This window comes from Dipodomys merriami, unplaced genomic scaffold, assembly GCF_024711535.1.
Source record: "Dipodomys merriami isolate MVZ:Mamm:240054 unplaced genomic scaffold, mDipMer1.0.p SCAF_3, whole genome shotgun sequence".
Lineage (NCBI taxonomy): Eukaryota > Metazoa > Chordata > Mammalia > Rodentia > Heteromyidae > Dipodomys > Dipodomys merriami.
This window is the reverse complement of record NW_027204492.1, coordinates 632,928-655,113: the sequence shown is the minus strand read 5'-3', so window position 1 is coordinate 655,113 and position 22,186 is coordinate 632,928. Positions and strand designations below refer to the sequence as shown.

The 22,186-nt window shown below is 39.9% G+C and overlaps 2 protein-coding genes across 4 annotated transcripts in view; one reads left to right on the top strand and one right to left on the bottom strand.

The window, feature by feature from the left end:
• Positions 1 to 426: 426 nt before the first annotated feature.
• Positions 427 to 5,734, bottom strand: Mtcp1 (mature T cell proliferation 1). The gene is made up of 5 exons (XM_070039438.1): positions 5,647 to 5,734; positions 1,010 to 1,161; positions 734 to 904; positions 600 to 651; positions 427 to 513 (listed from the first exon to the last, which is right to left on the bottom strand). Exons 2-4 carry the CDS (start codon positions 1,112 to 1,114, stop codon positions 604 to 606), a joined length of 324 nt encoding a protein of 107 aa, XP_069895539.1. The 5' UTR covers positions 1,115 to 1,161; positions 5,647 to 5,734; the 3' UTR covers positions 427 to 513; positions 600 to 603.
• A 618-nt stretch (positions 5,735 to 6,352) lies between these two features.
• Positions 6,353 to 22,186, top strand: part of Brcc3 (BRCA1/BRCA2-containing complex subunit 3) — a 44,729-nt gene continuing 28,895 nt past the window's right edge. Inside the window, exons 1-4 of one of the 3 annotated variants that reach the window (XM_070039437.1) lie at positions 6,353 to 6,535; positions 7,120 to 7,136; positions 7,940 to 7,994; positions 13,730 to 13,850. In XM_070039437.1, the coding sequence (XP_069895538.1) occupies positions 6,413 to 6,535; positions 7,120 to 7,136; positions 7,940 to 7,994; positions 13,730 to 13,850 (316 nt within the window). In that variant the 5' untranslated portion in view covers positions 6,353 to 6,412. The remainder of the gene's footprint in view (positions 6,536 to 7,119; positions 7,137 to 7,939; positions 7,995 to 13,729; positions 13,851 to 22,186) is intronic. The other 2 variants (XM_070039435.1, XM_070039436.1) reach the window with 2 other exon arrangements.

Sequence of the window (22,186 nt, the reverse complement as noted above, 5' to 3'; positions counted from 1 at the left end):
TCTAAATTAGGTAGTACTAGGGTGGGAAATACTAGAACAAAACTTAAGATATTTACAGGATAGAAGGAAAGGCAGGTGAATTTGCTGCAGGGCAAATAAGTGACAAATGGATGTTGATGCTGCTAGGAGCTGCTCTTTTCCCTCTAAATCAGTACCAAGTCCTTGGTGATCAGGGCATCTGTTCGGTAGCACAAGCTGATTTTGTGGGATTCATGAGATCCCGGTTCCAGCCGATGATGTCCATTAAAGGTTCTATGGCAATTTCCAAAGAAGTCAATTTCAAGTTACATGTGATCGCTACGTGCTTTGATTTGCTTTCTGCCTGAGTTACCCCCTCTCTGCAGTGTCATTTGCAGTATTCTTCATGACCCTTCCTAAACTTCTGTGTCCTTGAGCAGTTTTTCAACCCGCTCCCTCCCCCAGGCCCAAGAGTGGGTGCACTGCAGTGGTGGATGAAGTGATTGCCATTTAATGAATTGAACAGAGGAGCATATCTTCCTAGAATCACAGCACCTGGAAAAAAAAATCATTAAAATCACCATAACTGAATAGAGTGAAAATGAGGAAGGGGAGCAAGGCAGAGAAATAGAAATACTCACCAGGTTAATCATCAGGCAAAAGCTTAAGCAACAGTTCCTGTACTCCCCTGACCTGTCAGAAAAAGAAAAATTTTATAGAGTAATCTATTATAGGAGTCCCAATACAATGGAAAATGATTAAGCAACATGTGTACCATTAAATGATGCTGTATTTGCCACAAGCGAGAGTTGTTATCCATGTAGCGTTCCTCTGGGTAGAGTTGCCACATGAGAGGTAGTTGGGAGGTAACAAGATGACTTGGCCTAGCTGGGTCACCTAAAGGAACCTGAACTTGCTGGACTCGTGCCCTTAGGAAACTCGTCTCCTAATGGGAATGATCAAAAACAAAACCATAGACTTCAGGATATTGAGACTAGATAGAAATCAAGTTATTTGAATGCAAAATCAAATAAGCAAAATGAGCAGTTACCTCTTCCACGACAGCCACCCATGTGCGCTGGTATTCGTCTCGGTAGATACCCTCTTGGTGAACCCAGAGATGATCGGGTGGAGCCCCCACATCCTCTCTTGCCATTCTGGGCTTTGGGTTCCAATTCTATCCCTGCTTTTCTCCACCTAAGCCTGCAGCACCCGTGCACAGGACACAGGTGTGACTTTTGGGTTGGAATAAACTCACCAATGAGCAAGGTGATTGGTGATTAGCAACCACCTATCAGAACCAAACAAACCTGTTTGAACAGCCTAACTAGAACTAGTGCCATCTGAAGCTTTCTGAAAGACTGAAAGTGACACCGAAGTGACACTTGGGCAAAGCCTTCTAAGTGGGTTCTGTGTTAATGTAGTTTGCATGACAGGAGGCTGGGCCCTGTTCTCATCCTCTGCATTCTCAAAGTAGTGCCTGGCAAAATGTAGTTAGTAATAGGTAAAATGCACAATAGGGTGCCTAAGGGCAAATGTGGTTTTGGCAGAAAGGCAATAAAATAAGCACATGCATAACATACTCCCTAGGTAAAAACCACTTCTAAGCAGCTTCCATTTAAAAAATGGCAAGATTCTCAATGATGTGTACGTTTGTTTCAATTCAATATGCTACAGGAGCTAGAGAGGCATAAGTTAAGTTTTTATTCCTCATGCTAGAAGTCCACAGAAGCACTTTTGTACTCTGAGAAGTAGAAAGGAAGCACACTTCCAGGAGTGGATGGTAAGGCCAACTCTAGCCCTAGATCTCATTTGAGGACCTTGTCATTATTTTGGGTGTGCCAGTGTTGAGGAATTAATTCAGGGCCTTGCACATTTTTGCTCAAGGCTGGTGGTCTACCACTTAAGCCATGCCTCCACTTTCTTTTTTTTGGGGGGGGGGGTCCGGTTGTGGGGCCTGAACTCTGGGCCTGGGCGCTGTCCCTCAGCTCTTCAGCTCAAGGCTAGAGCTCTACCACTTGAGCCACAGCGCCACTTCCGGCTTTTTTCATTTTGCTTATGTGGTGCTGAGGAATCGAACCCAGGGCCTCAGGCATGCAAGGCCAGCGCTCTACCACTGAGCCACCTTCCCAGCCCCCATGCCTCCACTTTCTATATGTGTTTCTTATGACTCAGTTTCATAGCTTCATGGTACAGTTTGTATATCCACCTCTCACATAGCAGAGATATGAAGCTAGGGCATCTGTCCCAGGACACAAGGCCTCCTATTCCCATGAAGTAGCCATTATGTAGGAAATAAAATGTAGCATAGCTTGGGAGGTGATTAGCACATACAAAGTGAGATTATCAAGAACAAACCAGATGCTACAACATATGATACATTAGATGAAAAAAAAAATGTATCAGGAGCTGGGAAGGTGGCTCAGTGGTAGAGCGCTTGCCTTGCATGCCTGAGGCCCTCAGTTTGATTCCTCAGCACCACATAAGAAGAAAATGCCAGAAGTGGGGCTGAGGCTCAAGTGGTAAAGTGCTAGTCTACAGCTGAAGAGCTGACAGACAGTGCTCAGGCCCAGAGTTCAGGCCTCACGACCGACAAAAGAAAAAAAAAATGTATCAACCTACACTAATGATTAATTCTTTTTCAAGTATAACATTCTGAATCTGGCTTTTGTTTTTTAACAGTTTGACTTCTCTAAAAGGAAAGTACAAAAGGACTTTTATGGACTTATGAAATGGTTTGTCTTTGTGAACAATTTTTAGAGCATCATAGTTGCTTTACCCATTATGACCTGAGAGGATCTCACTCTGAGCCTGTATACATTTCTATTTTCACATGGATATACTCTGTTATTTCAAATTAATCTAAGACCAAATCTTTTCTCCTTAGCCAAATCTCAATTTCTTTCAATGATAACACCACCTCTCATGCAGAATGAAAACTAGTTTTCTTAGATGTCTTCGTTAATTGCTACCTACATCTTATCCGGCACCAATTGTAGTAGCAAGTACCACCACTATCATTGGTATCCAAACTAAACTTTCCACTAGATTCCAGGTTTATCTCAAGATCCATATCTTTTCCTTTCTACTTTTCTAAAATTCATAACTCTCTAGTTGTATTTTTCCAACCACTTTATCATTAGCAGATAAAACTGTTCTGTCTCTTCTCTCCAGAGCTTTGGAAAGAAGAGACAAACAGAACCTCAGCAAATGCTAATACTGAAATAAAATATAATAAAGCCTTGATTTTTTTTTTAGCACAAAAGTTGTGGGCCAATTTTTTAAAAGTAGAAACCAATGTTAAAGATTCAGAACCACATGAACTTCATTGATATGTCTTTGTAACAACCAACATGTTGACATTTATATTTCTTTTAAATGAAAAGAAAACCTTACTCATTATCCCAACATTGAAAGGAAAAATATCCAATAGAACACAGGGCAAAGAGATTGCAGGTGATGTTCTGAATCACTGAGTTACTACAAAGTGAGCCTATGACTCAGTACAAAATATCCTTAGAAGAAAGGCAGCATAATATGTTTCTGTGCCCTAAAAAGGTTAACATGCTGTATAATCCAGATGAGCCTGGGAACAACCCTTAGCACATCTGTGTGGACCTGCATGTGCTACCATTCAGAGAACATCAAGGCCCAGAAACAGGCAACTGCAGTGATGAAGGGACAGAGGAGTCATTACATGAGCATGACCCATAAACATCCTCCTCTGTGGAGAAATGCAAATGCTGAGATCAAAGCCTATAAAAAAACAAAACCACAGATTAAATGAATGGAGCACCATTCATATGTGCTATGTGATTCTTATAACAATTGCTCCCAACACTTTTTTGGGGGGTTAAATAAGTTTGGGAGTTATAAAACACATCAGAATAGTAGAAGGTCCAGGAAATTATGCAGTAAAGAAACTTTGTATTGTTTAACATTTCCCAAGTTTATTTGACTAGAGATCATTTTTGTACATAACACTTGTTCACAAAATTCAGAACTTTGAACAAGAATGGATCTCTTAAAAAAATCTCAAGATAAACTTAGGTACAAGGTACATACAACTAAGTAATTAAACCCAAGGAATAGTACTAGTTGCAAATGCAAATGGCTTCCAAAATATGTTTAGGTAACTTTACATCATCCACTAAAAGAGACTGTCCCCAAGGTGTCACTTTGACACTAGAGGCAATTTTGTCCTCAACACAGTACTCTTTGGCATTGTGTAAACTAGGTTCTAAATGGATGACATGAAACATAGAAAGGCTTCTGTAGTAACTTATATAAAATGATCATTTTTCTTTATAAAATGAATTTTGTGTCTTCTTAAAAATTACAATTTATTTTGAGATGTGTGAACAGTTTTTAAACATTAGTGAGTACACTTATTTGAAGTCATCTAATAAATTTATGCAAGTACAATGGGTGAAATTACCAAGAACCCAGGCCCCCAAATTAGCCTGGCCTGTGAATGAATCCTGATTCTGCCTCTTATAAGCTTTGTGCTCTTCAGTAAGTTAATATCCTGCTACCTCAGTTTCCTGAGAACTAAAGGACATATTAATTATAATGGTACTTAGCACTTGTTATATGTTTTACATATGTACACATATGGTGCTATGAGGTTGGTACTATTGTCTCTACTTAAAGGTGAAGTAAAGGCAGAGAAGTTAGATAACTTTTGTAAGATTAGACAGCTAGGATTTGCCGGGCCTAAATCCAACTAGGGCAGTTTATACATAGAAGGTATAGAAATGCTTGGTAGAGTATGTAGCACACAGTAAGCTTGCTATAAATGTTAATAAGGGGTTTTCTGCTCCACTTAAATGGTTGGAGCAGTAAAAGGTAGCCATGAACATGAGGTTGACTAACTTCAACAAAGGTGTTTTTCTTTCTAAAGGTGCCTAAAAGAATTTTATAAACTCAAAATACCCAGATCATCAGGAAAGATGAACAGTCCTTGCTGCCCTCATCGAAACAAGACACAGTAGCCATGAAAAATTAACTGAAAGTAACAGATGACATAAAATCAAAAGAAAGAAGGTAAATAGATCCAATGTGATTGTACACTTTCATTTCCCCAGCTTGCATACTTATCACACTTAATTGTGGAAATGTGTGCTATGTGATCCATAAGCATTAGGTAAAAACAGGCTGCTGGTATTGTGCTACGGGATTTGGGACCCTGTTTGTGGGAAGACTTGAGTTGGAACTGATTTGGGAGAAAAGAGCAAAGCATCAACACCTTCTTTTAAGTAGCAGCTTAAGAATGTTCCCTTAAGAATATACTGCCACATCTGCCTGGTTTGCGGAACTGCACAGGGATCAGAAAAACAAATAAAAGAAACAAACGTAGATTGGTAGCAATGCAAACATTTTCTTGGCTTTAGTACTGCTCCTAAAATCCTCATGTAAATAGTAAACTGGTAAATTGGGTACTTTAACTCTTCTGACGTTGGTCGATAAAACCCCAAATAAAATTCCTTTTACGTGTCACTTCACCATCAGGATAGGATCTGAGGAAACGTGTTAATATGTGGTAAGACACTTTCGAACTTGAATTAAAAAGTCCTTCAATTCCCCTTCCCTGTCTCGAACAGATATGTCAAAAAGCCTTTGTAGAAAGCAGCGGCAGCCAGCCCAGCTGAAGAGTGATTAGCACTGTTTCTGTAAAAGGTTACTCACATGAATACAACGTTTCTTTGGCTAGTTATTCCGCCTCCAGACCAGCTAGGCTAAAACTTCCAGGTCCCCCACCCGGGCCACTCAAGCGGCGGCGGCGGCGGCGGCTTGAGCCCAGGGCCAGGGCCGGCGGAGGGACATCCGGGGTCGAGGTTGCCAGAACCGAAGTTCGGGGACTTTGGGCCGGCAACCGGAAATGGTGCTGAGAGACTTGGAGGAGATTTACTGGCTGACTTGGAAATTAAAAAAATCAATCAATCAATCAATCAATAAATCAAACAAACCCTTAACTCTTTTGGGACCGAGTTTCAAAAGAGCGTCCCTCTGGCTTGAGAGGCCGGCGTCCGCGGCGATGTCGCCGCAAAGGCTGTCCCCGAAGCGTGTAGGCCGCGCGAGCTGCGCGTCGGCGGGCCAGCAAGATGGGCGCCGGCGCTCGGGACCAGTCAGCCTAAGCGCCTGGGGCGCCGCTCACAGACCAAGTCCCCCAGAGGCCGAGAAGCGCACTCTCCCGCGGGCGTCCCTGCGCCCCCGCCTAAAACCCCAACTCCGCTCGGCCCCCTCCCTGTCCCAAGGCCACGCCCGCCCCAAATGGCGCGGGCGTTTCTCAGGTGCTGCCGGGCGGGCCCCGCCCCCGCGCTTGCCCAAGCTCCGCCCCCGCGGGCTCGCGGAAGCCTGGCCGGGGCGGAGCGCCGAGCGCCGAGTGCGGGGGCGGCTGCGCGGGAGCCCTGGCTGGAGTGGGCCCTAGGCGGATGTGACTGAGCGGACCAAGATGGCGGTGCAGGTGGTGCAGGCGGTACAGGCAGTTCATCTGGAGTCTGATGCTTTTCTAGTGTGTCTCAACCACGCTCTGAGCACAGAAAAGGAGGAGGTGATGGGTCTGTGTATAGGGGAGGTGAGTAGGTCAGTAGGCCTGATTGGAAACCTGCTGAGCAGTCCCGGGGTCCCAGGGGCGGCGGGGAGGCCACAGGGAGCCCAGGATTAAGATCCATGGAAGATCTGTACTTGGGTCTGTAGCTGGGCATCTTTTCTTCCGACCGAGCCGTAGCGGTCTACGTAAGCACCACGGCGGAAGAGATGCTTCTGAGGTTATCACCCCATTGACCCGAAGTGCAAATCCGGCCAGAAAGACGTGTTGAAGACATCTAGGCATTCCGAAGCCGCAGACCATGGTTAGAGCCTCTAGTCGCCAAACCAGGCCTCCCTTCGGGGAAGCGCAAGTATTGATAAAGCTTTTTAAAGCGTAGCAAAGAAAGAAGAGAGAAGGGTTTCTTAATGGACTCCGAAGTTTTCGTTGTATTGCTGTTGAAAAGGGGCCAAAGAGGATGAGGAAATGAAGTTTGGCGGTTTTCAGTCAGAAGTCATTTTCTTTCACGCCAGCATATAGGAACACATCACCGAATTTTCATGTAATCTGCATCCCGGTAATCAAATAAGCACAATGTGTTAAATAATGTTTTCTGCTTTTTCCCACTCTAGTTGAATGATGACACAAGGTAAGATTATTTACTCGTCTTATGATCTCTAACTCATCGTTGACAGAAAAATTATTAAAACTTTGGTAACATTTTATACCTCTTGTATCTTATATTACCATTAAGAGTCAAACCAGATGCATATAATTACCTGAGTTTCAAAGATCCTTTCCTGGCTTGTTAACAGGATTTTCATACATGAAACTGGAAAAAAAATAGATAAATATTTATATATGTATACATTCATATATATGCTTCTATATACAAAAATTTTTAAAAGGAACTAAGATCATAGGTGAATCTGTAAAAGCTCTTATAAATACAGTTTTGTTGGTTGAAACAAAGGTGTCATATATTATGTTTACACTTAATGATATTGCATTTTCTTTCTTTATGTATTTTATATTAGTTCTCCCTTGAAATGTCAGTGAGATACCAGTAACTTTTTTGTGGCAAACAATATACACATTCACATGCTTTCTCCCTGTTGATCCGTTCCTCCATCTAAATTGACAATGGCTTTCTCCCTCCCATCTTGGAGCACTCTACAGCAACTCCAGAGATCTCCAGTAGCTTCAGCGCTTGAGATGTAAAACTTTTTGGGTAACTTCCTTTAAACTTTTTCAAAGCATACCTTACTGTACTTCTCAAGCACGCCTCGTTTATACCCACAGGTCCAGTTGTACCTTACATTGCCATTAATACATTCCTAGTAAGGTTGCCATTGTAAAATTTGTTAATCCTGTTAATTAGCTTGAGCTCCTTTTTCTATTCCAAACTCCAGTTACCCCCTCCCTTTATTTCCCCTACTCTCTCCCCAATAGGAGTGACTACAAATTTCTATGTACTGGAACTGAAACACGCACAGTTGCTGAAAAGGTATGTGTGTTTGAATTCTGCATGACAGAAATTAACACTGCGGAGATATTTCTGTATTTTGATGACCTCAGCCAGAGTATTAATTCAGTTTTTGAATGAGTACACTGTTATTTCTAGTAAAAATCTGATGAAAAAAATCTACTCATTAGAAATGTGAACTAATTCTCTATTCCTTGTAGTAGTTTATAATATTTCATCAAAATGGATAAACACATCAGAACACTTACGCTTATTTCATTACTGGGATGCTGATTACATGAAAATTAGGTCATGTGCTCCTATACACTTCCATAACAATTATTTCTGACTATAAATGGACAAACTGCATTTCCTCCTCCTCCTCCACCTCCTCCTCCTCTTCTTCCTCCTTGTCCTTGTCCTCATCCTCCTCCTGTCACTGCCTGTTAGCATGTGTTTCTCATCAGTGTAACCCCCTAATTCCAAATCCCAAGATAATCTCAGTAACCCCATTTCTTTATACAATCAAACTATTCATGTTATCCTAGTTGTTACGCTACTTTGGTTTTTTTTCTTCTGTCTACAGCCACACTCCACCTTTTCTGGCATGTTCCAGTCTAGTTGTATGTAAAACCAGTTAATTTTTCCTCCAATATATCACATATCTATGCTTTTTTGTTTTGTTCCAGTACTCTGGCTTGAACTCAGGGCTTTGCACTCTCAGTCAGCTTTTCCATTTGTGGCTAATGCTTTACCTTCACTTTTGGCTTTTTGCTGGTTAATTGGAGATAAGTCTCTCAGATTTATCCGCCTAGGCTGGCTCCAAACCACAGTTCTCAGATCTCAGCCTCCTAAGTAGCCTAGGTTATGTAGGTGTCAGCTACTGGTGCCTGGCTCAGACCAGTGCTTTTGTAAAATAGAATAAAAATACCTTACTTTCTTTTCCCAAAGCAACTAGGCAAAACTCCACTTTACAAAATTTCTTCACTGCACATAGCTTTTTTTCCCCTTGTATTAGTGTTCTCTACAGGAATAGAACCAAAAGAATATACATGTATATGCACCCATACATACAAACACAGACACAAACATACACATACACAGTTATACAAGGGGATTTATTAAATTGACTTAAACATCAGAGACTGTATAGTTCAATGGTGATCAGAGAATCTGGTAGCTGCTCAGTTTAAAGGCATGAAAGCTTCAGCACAAAGGGAAACAATGATACAGCCCTAATCCAAAGGCTTAAAGGCGTGGAAGCGTCTTGGAAAGTTGCTAGTAAGCCCATGCAGAAAGCTGGAATCTTACATATCCATTGGTGATGACAGAAACAATCAACACATCTGTTCAGGAAGAATGGAACTTCCATGTACTGGCTGGCTTCCTCCTCCTTACTCCTTTATTTCATCCAGGTACCCAACCTATTTCTTAAATGGTGACATCCACAGGTTGGGCCTTTTCCTCTCAGCCTCTGCTGCACATGCCAACTGTCTTTGGACATGCCTGTATAAACCCTGATATGCTCTTGAAACCTAGGTGTCTCGAAATCTAGTTGACAAAAATAACCATATTTCCTTTATGAAAAAAGATATCTTCCTATCTAGAGGTGCACCTTACTTACAGATCTTGTGGATTCTTGGACCGTGTAACTTTTTCTATCACCTGTGTTTAAACTAGTCTCATTTTGACAGAAAGAAAGACTACTCAACCCTGTATTTTCCTCTAATCACTACTTCTACTTTCTTTCATAGTTAAACTTCTATAGTCTATAATTCAATAGTCTATAGCACTTACTTTACCTTTCTCAGTCAAATCCACTGAGGTCTTAATGTATGAGGATTTTTTTTAACAATTTTCTTATCTTGAATTTTATATAAATTCATACTGCCTAAATTAGATGTTAAAACTCTTGAGCTGGGCGCCCGTGGCTCACGCCTGTAATCCTAGCTACTCAGGAGTCTGAGATCTGAGGGTCACGGTTCAAAGCCAGCCTGGACAAGGAAAGTCTGTGAGACTCTTATCTCTAATAAACCACTAGAAAACTGGAAGTGGCACTGTGGCTCAAGCGGTAGAGCGCTTGCCTTGAGCTGAAGAGCTGAGGGATAGCACCTAAGCCCAGCATTCAAGCCCCACGACCGACCAAAAAAAAAAAAGAAAAGAAACTCTTGAGTTTAGCAAACTTACCTTTGTAGGTTGTTTTGCCATGGTGTGTGTGTGTGTGTGTGTGTGTGTGTGTGTGTGTGTGTGTGTGTGTGTGTGTGTGTGTGTGTGTGTGTGTGTGTGTGTGTGTGTGTGTGTGTGTGTGTGTGTGTGTGATCATTTTGTTCATATTCTATATTTTAAATATGTCTCTTATTAACAGTTTTTAAAAATCCAGTCTATTTTTTTTATTGTGAGAATACTGTACAGAGGAGTTACAATTACATGGGCAAGTACCAGTCTAATGTTTTTAAATACTGGGGATTGGATCCATAGCCTCACACATGCTAGGCAAGTACTTCACCACAACTATGCCTGCCGCCTTTTGTGTTTTTATTTTTGAAACAGGTCCTAAGGCTATCTTAGCCCAGACTGATATGATTCCTTTCCCTCTGCCTCCTGAATAGCTGGGATTATGGGCATGTGCCACCCATCTAGCCATTGATAATCTCCTTAATTAGATCTTCAACTTATATTTAATATATTTAATAATTACTATATATGCATTATGTGTCATCATTTTGCTTTTTATTTGACTTTTTTTTTTTTGCCAGTCCTGGGGCTTAAACTTAGGGCCTGAGTGCTATCCCCTGCGCCTCTTTTGTGCTCAAGGCTAGCACTCTGCCACTTGAGCCACAGTGCCACTTTTGGCATTTTCTGAGTAGTTTATTGGGGATAAGAGTCTCACAGACTTTCCTGCCTGGGCTGGCTTGAATCTCGATTGTCATATCTTAACCTCCTTAAGTAACTAGGATTACAGGTGTGAGCCACTGGCAAGAGCTTAATTTTGTTTTATATTTTTTCTTGCCTTCTTTTAGATTAATTAAATAATTTATTGTACTTTGATACTGCATTTATTATAGTATTCTTTTACTCTCCTTGTAGTGGTTATTCTGCATGTTATGCATTCTTGATTTGTGACACTCTTAATACATCTATTTTTATCATTTCCCCAATAATTCAGATATACCTTGACTACCGTTTGGTTATATACTAATAAACTCTGTAAATTGAAACTATTGTAGACCAAATATGCCCAATGCACTTAAACTATCAAATATCCTAGCTTAGTAAAACAACACACTATAGTATCAGTTTTTTCCTGCCATGATTGCCTAGCTGACAGAAAGTTGTAGCTCACTGCTTCTGTCCAGCTTTGCCAAAGAGCATCATAGTATATGCCGTAGCCTATGGAAGACCAAAACTCAAAGTGCAGTGTCTACTGAACATACATTGCATTGTGCACCAAGATAAAGTTGAAAAAAAATACTTAATTTTACAATCGTAGGTTGGGGGCTATTTATACTTAGAACCTTAGAACATTTTATTTTCATGTACACCCTCCAATCTTGTGGGTTGTTGGTTATGAGCCAATACATAGCACACAATATATTTTCTGGCAGAAGTAAATGTGTGTACATTACAAAGGAAGAAAATGATTAGATTTTTATAGGATGATTAAGAAATTTAATGAGTCTACCAGATGAAAAAAAAATACTGAAAGCACCTGTTAGTAGAACTGACTATGTCAAAATGCCATGAAATAGACCACATGGTATTAGGAATTGTAAGCAACTAAATAATGTAGGAGCTTAACATCTTTTGATTTGATAAGTAGAACTATTCATATTTGCTTGCAGTACGTTCTAGGCCAGATATCTTTCTTACTTATGAAAAAGAAGCAGCTGTAATTAAAAGAATACTAAGCATTTGATGTGCAAAGGTGGCCTTGTTTTTTCCTTTTTTAAAATGATTATTTTAAAGGTGATGTACAGAGGGGTTACAGTGACATAAGTCAGGTAAAGAGTACTTTCTTTTTGAACAATGTCACCCCTTCTCTCCCAGTTTTTCCCTCCCGTCCCCATCCACAAGTTGTATAGTTTGTTTTCAACTTAGTGTCTCGTTAGTACCACTACTGCATTTGTTCTCCCTTTGTCCCTCCATTTCTGTGCCCCCCCTTACCTCCCAAAGACAGATAAACTAACAAGACAAAAAGAAAAGAAAACAAAACAGCAACAAAGAAAAAGTCTCTTGTTTCCATTTCCTGGAGATCATTTCCATAAACATTATTTTATATGATCAGAAGCACATAGGCATTGTGCCTTTGTGTTCCTCTCCTAAAAATATCCTTGCCTGTTGTGAATAGTGCAGCAATGAACATGGATGTGCATATCCTGTTCATTTGTGTATCCTACCCTGGCTCATGGTGTTCTGTGTAGATGCCCAGGAGTGGTATGGCTGGGTTGTAAAGAAGGTCGATGTTTAGGTTTTTGAGAAATCTGCAGATTGCTGTCCAGAGTGGTTGTACTAGTTTCCATTCCCACCAATAGTGCAGAAGGGTTCCTTTGTCCCCCACATCCCTGCCAACAATTGTCTGAATTCTTGATGTGGGCCAATCTAACTGGGATGAGATGGAATCTCAGAGTTCTGATTTGCATTTCCTTTACTGCCAGGGATGATGAGTGTTTCCTCATGTGTTTCTTCGCCATTCTTACCTCATCTTCTGAGAAGTCTCTCCTTAGCTCCTTTTCCCATTTAATGACTGGTTTATTAGCTTAAGGAGGGATTAGTTTCTTCAACTCCTTGTGTATATTGGATATTAGGCCTTTGGTGTATTGCTGGTAAAGATCTTCTCCCAGTCTGTTAGCTCTCTTTCAGTTTAGTAACTGTTCTGTCATTATATTTGTATGTCTATACAAAATTAGAAACTGAGAAGCTGAACTAGTTAGACAACTTTATTATTTTTGTTGAAAAGTTAAAGTTGCCAGGAGAATATGGAAAACAAAATCTTAGTTCTTTAGTGATATAATGTAAGCTACAAATGTGAACAATACATACTTCTTATTTTTGGCTTTGGTGTGTCTGTGTGTCTGTGTCTGTGTCTGTGACAGTCCTGGGACTTGAGCTCAACTATTTTGCTCTAGGCTGGTGCTCTACTGCTTGAGCCACAACTCCAGGATTTTGGGTGGTTAGATGGAGATAAGAGTCTCAAAGACTTTGCTGCTGGGGCTGTCTTTGAATTGCAGTCTTCAAATCTCAGCCTCTTGAGTAGCTAGGTTTACAGTCATGAACCACCAGTGCTTGGCTTTGCTGGTTATTTTAAAGATGAAGTCTACCAGACTTTCTGCCCAGGGTTGCCTCAAACTTTGATCCTCTGGATCTCAGCTTCTTGAATAATAGACCAGTGTTTTAGTGTAGCTTCATGTATGATGTTTGCCCCTTACCCATGTCATTAGCATTTTAAACATGTCAGCACTCTTATTTATGTTTCTTTTTGTATTTTGTCCATAGTTAATCAAATGATTTCTTCCTTGCCATTCAAAAAGTACTTCTTTGAACTAAATATTAACATTTATATATTTTTTGAAATATATACATATAATATAGTATGTATAGAGAAGTTGGGTGGCTTTCATTTGAAATACTTTGTTATTCATGACAAAAATATGTTTTCTAAAATGTGTTCTTTAACCTGATACTGTAATAAAATACAATCTTATAATTAATAGGAAATTGGAGAGACAAGTGTTTTTAGCTAGAAACAGGAGTAACCATTTTTATGGATTTTCTTTTAGGTTGACACCGTCCGAATTGTACATATTCATTCTGTCATCATCTTACGACGTTCTGATAAGAGGAAGGATCGAGTAGAAATTTCTCCAGAGCAGCTGTCTGCAGCCTCAACAGAGGCGGAGATATCCTTGTCAATCAACATGTGCTCTGGGGCTTGTGGGCTGCATTGATCTTATTACTGTAGTCACTCTGCTTTACATGGCCACTCTCTTTACACTGACTTGACAGTCACTCTTTCACATATTTTCTTTCAGATGCTTCTTTCCTAATTTTCATATTTACCCTTTAGATCCAGTACTTTGGTTAATCAGAGTTTCTCATCCTCTTTCCCAGTGGATTTTTCAGGAAAATTAGTAACTTTTGACACTTGTGCCCTTAAACACTAAAAGGTTCTCATGTGGGGGATGAAGAAGAGCTGGACTGAACGTTCGTGGGGAGGGCTGAGCCCTGTAGGCAAAGAGCATGTAGACAACGTCTGGGAAGAGTTTGCATCCTTGAAAGTTAGCAAATGAAGTACTGTGTAAACATGTACTGAATAAGGAGGCAGAGGAGGTATAAGAAACAGAGCCCTTTGATGTCCACATGAGTCTGCTGAGGCTGTGCTACCTCAGTAGACTGCTTCCTGTAAGAGTGCCCGGCCTCACGTCGCCCTGCTTGAGAGCCCACTACAGTTCCACAGTCAAAGTTCCAGGGCCAAATACTGTGAAAATGAGCTCTGTGAAGAGTTCCATTAACCTTACTCTGTATTCCTTGTTCCTCCTTTCACCATTCTTTTCTGTTCCTACTTCCAGTTTTCCTAATTCTAGACCATTCACTATCTTGGTCTCTGTCTATTGAAGGGATTGGGTTTTGAGACTTACCCTCAAAACGTATATACTGGTGAGAACTGAATACGCTATTCTGTAGTAAATATAACTGAAGAATTGTTGACATGCTTCCACTAATCAAAACTTCATACCTCATCCAATGCAAGTTAAATTGCACCAGTGCTTTTAGTTAATCTTTTGTACTTTTTAAAGTTTATACTGTTCTTATTTACTGCCTATTTCTAAAAATTACTTTTTAGGAATCTATAGGTCCATTTGATCATAAATTCCTACTATTGAATTTAACATTTGGTTGTTGACAGTTCATTGTTACAAAGCAATAACACAGCTAGATACTAATGGTTTATATCTGTAATCCCAGCTACTCAGGATACTGAGATCTCAGGATCTAAGGATCACAGTTCAAAGCCAGCCTGGGAAGTAAGGCCCATGAGACTATTTTATCTCTATAATCAAGCACCAAAAAAAATCCTGGGGGCTGGAAAGTTGGCTCAGTGGTAGATTGCTTGCCTTGCATGCATGAGGCCTTGGGTTTTATTCCTCAGCACCACATAAGCAGAAAAAAAAAGCTGGAAGTGGCGATGTGGCTCAAGTGGTAGAGCGCTAGCCTTGAGCTGAAGAGCTGACGGACTGTGCCCAGACCCAGAGTTCAGCTCCCATGACTGACAAAAAAAAAAAAAATTCTGGAACTGGAGCTGTGTCTCAGGTGGTAGAGTGCTAACATTTAGCAGAAAAGCTCAGGGACAGTGCTCAGGCCCTGAGTTCAAGCCCTAGGACCAACACACACACACACGCACACACACACAAGCACACGCACACACACACAGGCCCTGAGGTCAAGCCCTAGGACCAGCACATACACATGCATGCGTGGAAAGCATTAGCGTATGTACTATATAATGACATCTGTTATTTTTTTCATCATCAGAACATAAGTTTCCAATCAGATGTAGAAATGCAGAATTAACATTTTCATTTTTCGGAGTCCTAGATTTTTAGAATTTATAATCTGAATTGTTCATACACATTTAGAGTTTTTCTTCTCATTCAGATCTGTTAAATACTTTCTCTAAGAAAATTTGGACTTTATAGTCTTTCCTTTGAAATGAAGAAAGATGGAATCTTTTGGCTTATGTATACATTCTTTTTAATAGTTACTATAAATATAATTTATTGATTATATATCCATAATATATGAGGTATACATTTTGTATCTTGTTTTATTTAAAAAACTTTTTACTTTGAGATATTTGTAACAGAAAAGTCTCTAGCCTTAACCCAGTTTTGGCTGAAGTTTGCCTGTTATATAATTATGGTAACAATTAGGAAAGTAGGCAGTTGACACAGATAGGGTGTATGTAGTTGTGTGCTATTTTGTCAAGTGTACATACATGAACTTCCCTAACATTGAAGATACAAGATTGTTCCATTACTGAAAACTCACCTTTCCACTTCCTTTCCCTAGTCATTATTTACTTCTTCCCCACCACTTTACCGCTTGGCAATCACTAATCTGTTCATCTCCTTTAAAAGTTTGGATTTTAGGGCTAGGAAGGTGGCTCAGTGGTAGAGCGCTTGCCTTGCATGCCTGAGGCCCTGAGTTCAATTTCTCAGCACCACATAAGCAGAAAGAAAAAAAAAAGTTTGGATTTCACTGCTGCATTGTATCCCTGACAGATTTTTTTTTTTAATTTTAGCCCCTAGGTATTTCTGTATTCTGAGTTGGATCCAAGAGCTGTGTTCTGGGAAGCTGTTGAGTTAGTTGGAAACATGGTCCATGCTTTTGAGTTTGACTTTTGAGGATGAGCAGTATGGACCAGAGCAGCTGGTAATGTAGATTTTCCACACTACTAAGACAACAGTCTTCTGAGCAGTAGCAAAATTCCACATTTCGTGAGATTGTCTTTCCTGGCTGGCAGACTGTTGCAGTTACCTACCATCCTCTTGAAGTCTCTAGCCCAGGCCTTAGGTAGTTCTCTCACATGATTGCGCTCATCAGTAGTCTGCTGATGAGTAGTCTCCAGTGGGAACTATTGGGAATGTCCAAGGTTTGCCTCAACCTTTGCAACTGTCCTCTCTGCTCCTGGGCCTTAAAACCAGCAAATCTGGACTCAGTAACATTTCTGAACTGTTGAGGTGGTCTGGCTGGCTCTGTTTCAGTTTCCCTTCCTTGCTCATGTGTGGGCTGGATGTCTTCTCCAGGACTCACCAGATTTATTTCCCACCTATTGGCTTTCTTTGAATGATGACTATTGTTTTGAAGATTGTTGCTTGGTATATGTTGTTGTTTCTTTGTTTTCGGTCTTGACCAGAAACAGAAAGCCCATTCATTGGTATTTCATTGTGATAATTTCACCGATACAGTGCACTTTGAATAAGTACACTCCCTCTTTTGTATTCCTTCCTGTATATATACACACACACATATGTAATGTTACCCCATTTGTTTTCCCTGTACTTTCTCTTCCTCCTCCCTCTGGCTGATTCCCATCATCACTGTCATTTAGATCTAGACTCCACATATGAGCAAAAACATGTGCTAGTCGATTTTTTTGAGCTTGAGTCATCTTGTTCAACATGATGATACCCTGTTCTATCCACTCTCCTGCAAGTGATATTTTTTTAATCCATTTATCAGCTGTTGTCCACCTAGGCTATTGCCAATAGTGTTAAGATAAATATATGTATACTAGTTGTATTTCATATGTTAGTTTGCTTTCCTTCCCATATTATACCCAGGAGTTGTATAGCAGTTGTGTAGCATGAGGTTGTAGTTTCTAAATGACCCTCCACACTGACTTTCATAGTGGTTACGCTAGTTTGCACTCCTACCAGGAGTTAATTTTCTTTCCCCTACAATCTCACAGGCATTGTTGTTTTCTTGATGATTGCCATTCTGACTGAGGGGTAGGGAGTAACATTGAATCTTAACATTCTAAAGACTGTTTTGGTCTGCATTTCCTTTATGGGTAAGGATGTTAATATTTCTTCATGTATTTATTTGCCTTTTGTCTGTATAATTCTTTTCCTACTTACTAGTTGGATTAGTTATACATTTCTAATTAATTTTTTTGAGCACTTTGTATATTCTGGAAATTACCCTTCCTCCTTAAATAGCTAGCAGAGGTTTTCTCCCATTCTTGGGTTGTCTCTTAATTCTGGTAATTGTTTCCTGTTGTGTACAGAAGTGTGTGTGTGGGGGTGTGTGTGTGTATGTATGTGTGTGGGTGCATGCACACACGTGCACAGGTCCTACACACGTGCACAGGTCCTAGAGCTTAACCATTTTTGCTCAAGACTAGAGCTCTACCTCTTGAGCCCCATCTGCATTTCTGGCTTTTCTTTGGTAGTTAATTGGAGATAAAAGTGTCATAGACTTACCTGCCCAGACAGGCTTTGAACCACAATTCTCAGATCTCATCCTCCTGAGTAGCTAGGATTACAAGCATGAGCCAATAACACCCAGTGTACAGATTTTTAATTTGATTTTCTGAGAAATTACTGTCCTTTCAGAAATTAATTATCTATATTTATATCTTCTAGTATTTTCCTATAGAAGTTTCAGATTTTGTTCTTTTTTTAAAAATTTACTTTATCGTTATTTTAAAGATGATGTACAGAGAGATTATAGCTACATGAGTCAGGCAATAAGTACATTTCCTTTTTACAGTGTCTTCCCTTCCCTCACTCTCTCCCAGTCAAAGTTTCAGATCTTACCATTGAGATCTTTGATCCACTTTAAACTGGCTTTTATACAGTTTGAGAAATAGGGGCTTAGTTTCAGCCTTCTGACTACAGATAACCAGTTTTCCCAGCCCTGTTTGTTCCCACTATGTTTTTGACTTCTTTGTCAAAACTAAGATGGTTGTAGCTTTACAGATTTATTTTCAGGTGTTCTGTTGATCAAGTATGCTTTTGTGTCAGTGCCATGCTGTTTTTGTTGCAGTGGCTCTGTACCACAGTTTGAATTCTGATATTATTATACTTCTAGCCTTGCTCTTTTTTCTCAGGATTACTTCTGGTATTCAGAGTCTTTTATGTTTCCATATACATTTTAGCAGTGAGTTGACTATTTAAATGAAGGATGACATTGGGAATTTGATGGGAATTGTATTGAATCTGTTGATTTTGTTAGTAATATAGCAATTTTGATCTTAATTGTGCTAATAGATGAACAAGGGAAGACTTTTCATTGTCTACTGTGTCCTTCAATTTCTTCTTTCAATTTCTTCCTTTAACATTATTAGCCATTTGAGGTATGTTTTTTCAGTCTTTTATGAGTAGGATTATTTTTCTGACCTACCTACCTATCTTCCTTTCTTCCTTTCATCCTTTCTTCCTTTCTTTCTTCCTTCCTTCCTTTCTGCCTTCCTTCCTTCCTTCCTTCTTTTTTTCTGGAATTTTGGAGTTTTTATTTAGCGTTACCAGACTGCAGAAGGCCAATTACAAAGATCTGCAGCCCTGAACAGAGCTTGCACTGAGCTTTTATTTATTTATTTATTTTTTCTTTTATTTTTTTTTAATTTTTTATTGCGATTAAGTGATTACATAATTTCCCAAGTTTCACAGTATTGTGGGATAGTGATGCTCAGTTAAAGTCACAAACACATTCTAATTTTCCTGGAGCAAATTGTCTATCACGGTCTATAACATTTATGATTTCTATGAGCTTTGTGATACAGTTATTTCTTCCACATTGGGTGGTATGTACATTTCTTTTGTTTTGCATAGCATCAGCTGTTCCCTCTTTCCCATTTGTTCCCTCCCTCCCATCACTGCCATTACGTTGCTTAGTTCATTTTGGTCAATGTCCAGTGCAGCTGATGGGTCCCGCTGTTGTATGTTTTTCCCTGATTCCCTCTAGTTCTGTGTCGTCTTCCTGGTTCCCCTCCGGTGTACACATATATACCATATATGTGATCAGCAACATGGGGTTATTTAGAAATGGTTCGACCAGATGAATGGAAGTTCTTTGTTTCTTAAGTCCTGTTAAATTTGTCGTGTCACTTAACATTTTGGATTTAACATCCACTTATCAGGGAGACCATGTACCATTTGTCTCTTTGCTTTTGGCTTACCTTGCTCAACATGATTGCTTCTAGCTCCATCCATTTCCCTGCAGATGTCATTATTTTGTCCTTTCTAATGACTGCATAATACTCCATTGTGTATAGATACCACCATTTTTGGATCCATTCATCTGTGGTGGGACATCTGGGTTGTTTCCATATCCTAGCTATTGTGAACAGTGCTTCAATAAACATGGAGGTGCATGTGTCCTTGTATACTGGTTCCTGTTGTTCAGGATAGATGCCTAGAAGTGGTATGACTGGGTCATAAGGGAGGTCAATATTTAGCTTTCTGAGGACCTTCCAGACTGCTTTCCTAAGTGGTTGTATAAGTGTACATTTCTCCGCATCCCCTCTAGCATTTGTCGTTGGCTGACTTGAGGATGTGGGCCATTCTGACTGGGGTAAGGTGATATCTCAGGATTGTCTTTATTTGCATTTCCTTCACAGCCAGGGATGGTGAACATTTCCTCGTGTGTTTCTTTGCCATTTTTATCTCTTCTGAGAAGTCTCTCTTTAGTTCCCTTGCCCATTTAATAATTGGTTTGTTAGGTTTGGGAGGGATTAGTTTCTTGAGTTCCCTGTATATACAGGATGTTAACCCCTTGTCTGATATATTGCTGGTAAATATTTTCCCCAGATAGTTGGTTGTCTTTCTAGCTTGGTTGCTATAGCTTTAGCTGTGCAGAAACTTTTTATTTTAAGGTATTCCCATTTGCCAAGTCTCTCTCCAATTTGTTGTGACCCTGGGACTCTGTTCAGGAAGTTCCTTCCTGTGCCTATAAGTTCAAGTGTCTCTCCTACTCTGTCCTGCAGTAGTTTCAGAGATTCAGGTTTGATGTTAAGGTCTTTAATCCATTTTGAGTTGATGTTGGTGCATGGTGATAGGCTGGGGTCCACTTTTAGTCTTCTGCATGTGGCCGCCCAGTTTTCCCAGCACCAGTGGTTGAAGAGGCTGTGTTTCTTCCATTGTATGTCTTTGGCTCCTTTGTCAAATATCAGCTGACTGTAGGTATGTGGATTTATTTCTGGATCTTCTATTCTGTTCCGTTGGTCTTCGGGTCTGTTTTTGTGCCAGTATCATGCTGTCTTTGTTATTATAGCTCTATAGTAGAGTTTGAAGTTCGGCATGGATATCCTTCCCGTGTTGTCTTTATCCCCTAGAATTGTTTTGGCTATTCTAGGTCTTTTGTTGTTCCATATGAATTTTTGGACAGTTTTCCGTATTTCAGAGATGTACGTCATTGGGATTTTAATAGGCATTGCATTGAATTTGTATATTAATTTTGGCAGTATTGCCATTTTCACTAGATTGTCTGCCTATCCAAGAGCATGGGAGGTCTTTCCATTTCCTAGTGTCTTCTGTAATTTCTTTCTTTAACTTTTTATAGTTTTCATTAAGTAGTTCTTTTACATCTTTGGTTAGGTTAATTCCTAAATATTTTATTTTTTGGGAGGTTATTGTGAATGGGGTTGCTTCCTTTATTTCCCTCTCTGCTTGTACATTGTCAGTGTACAGGAAGGCAACTGATTTTTGTGGGTTGATTTTGTATCCTGCTACTTTGCTGAAGTGATTTATGATTTCTAAGAGTTTGGGGATGGAGTTTTTGGGATCGTGAAGGTATAGTATCATGTCATCTGCAAAAAGGGATAGTTTAACTTCTTCTTTTCCTATGCAGATCCCTTTAATGTCTTTTTCTTGCCTTATTGCCCTGGCTAAGGGTTCTAGGACTATATTGAAGAGGAGTGGAGACAGTGGGCATCCTTGCCTTGTTCCTGATTTTAGGAGAATTGGTTGTAGCTTTTCCCCATTAAGTATAATATTGGCTGTTGGTCTGTCATAAATGGCTTTTATTGTTTTAAGAAATGTTCCTTCTATTCCTGTTTTCTCCAGAGTTTTTAGCATTAATGAATGTTGAATTATCAAGGGCCTTTTCTGCATCTGTGGAGATAATCATGTGATTCTTGACCTGGGCTCTGTTGATGTGTTGGATTACATTTATTGACTTACTTTATGTTAAACCATCCCTGCATCTCTGGGATGAAGCCTACCTGGTTGTAGTGTATGATTTTTTTAATGTGTTTCTGGGTTCTGTTAGCTAGAATCTTGTTAAGGATCTTTGCATCTTTGTTCATCAAGGAAATTGGCCAGTAATTCTCTTTTTTGGTTGGGTCTTTGCCTGGTTTGGGGATGAGTGTGATACTGGCATCGTTGAATGAGTTTGGGATAGCTCCCTCCTTCTCTGTTGTCTGAAGAGCTTGAGGATTATGGGTATTAGTTCTTCTTTAAAGGTCTTATAGAATTCTGCTCTGAATCCATCTGATCCTGGGCTTTTTTTTGTTGGAAGACTTCTGATTGCTTTCTGTATATCGTTGTAGTATATTGGCTTATTTAATTGATTTACTCCTTCTTTGCTACGTTTGGGCAACTTGTATTTCTCTAAAAATGCATCAATTTCTGCCAGGTTTTCTTTCTTTAGAGAGTATAACTTCTGAAAGTAGTCTGTTAAAATTGTTTGGATATCTTGGTTACGTGTTGTGATTTTTACCATGGCATCCCTAA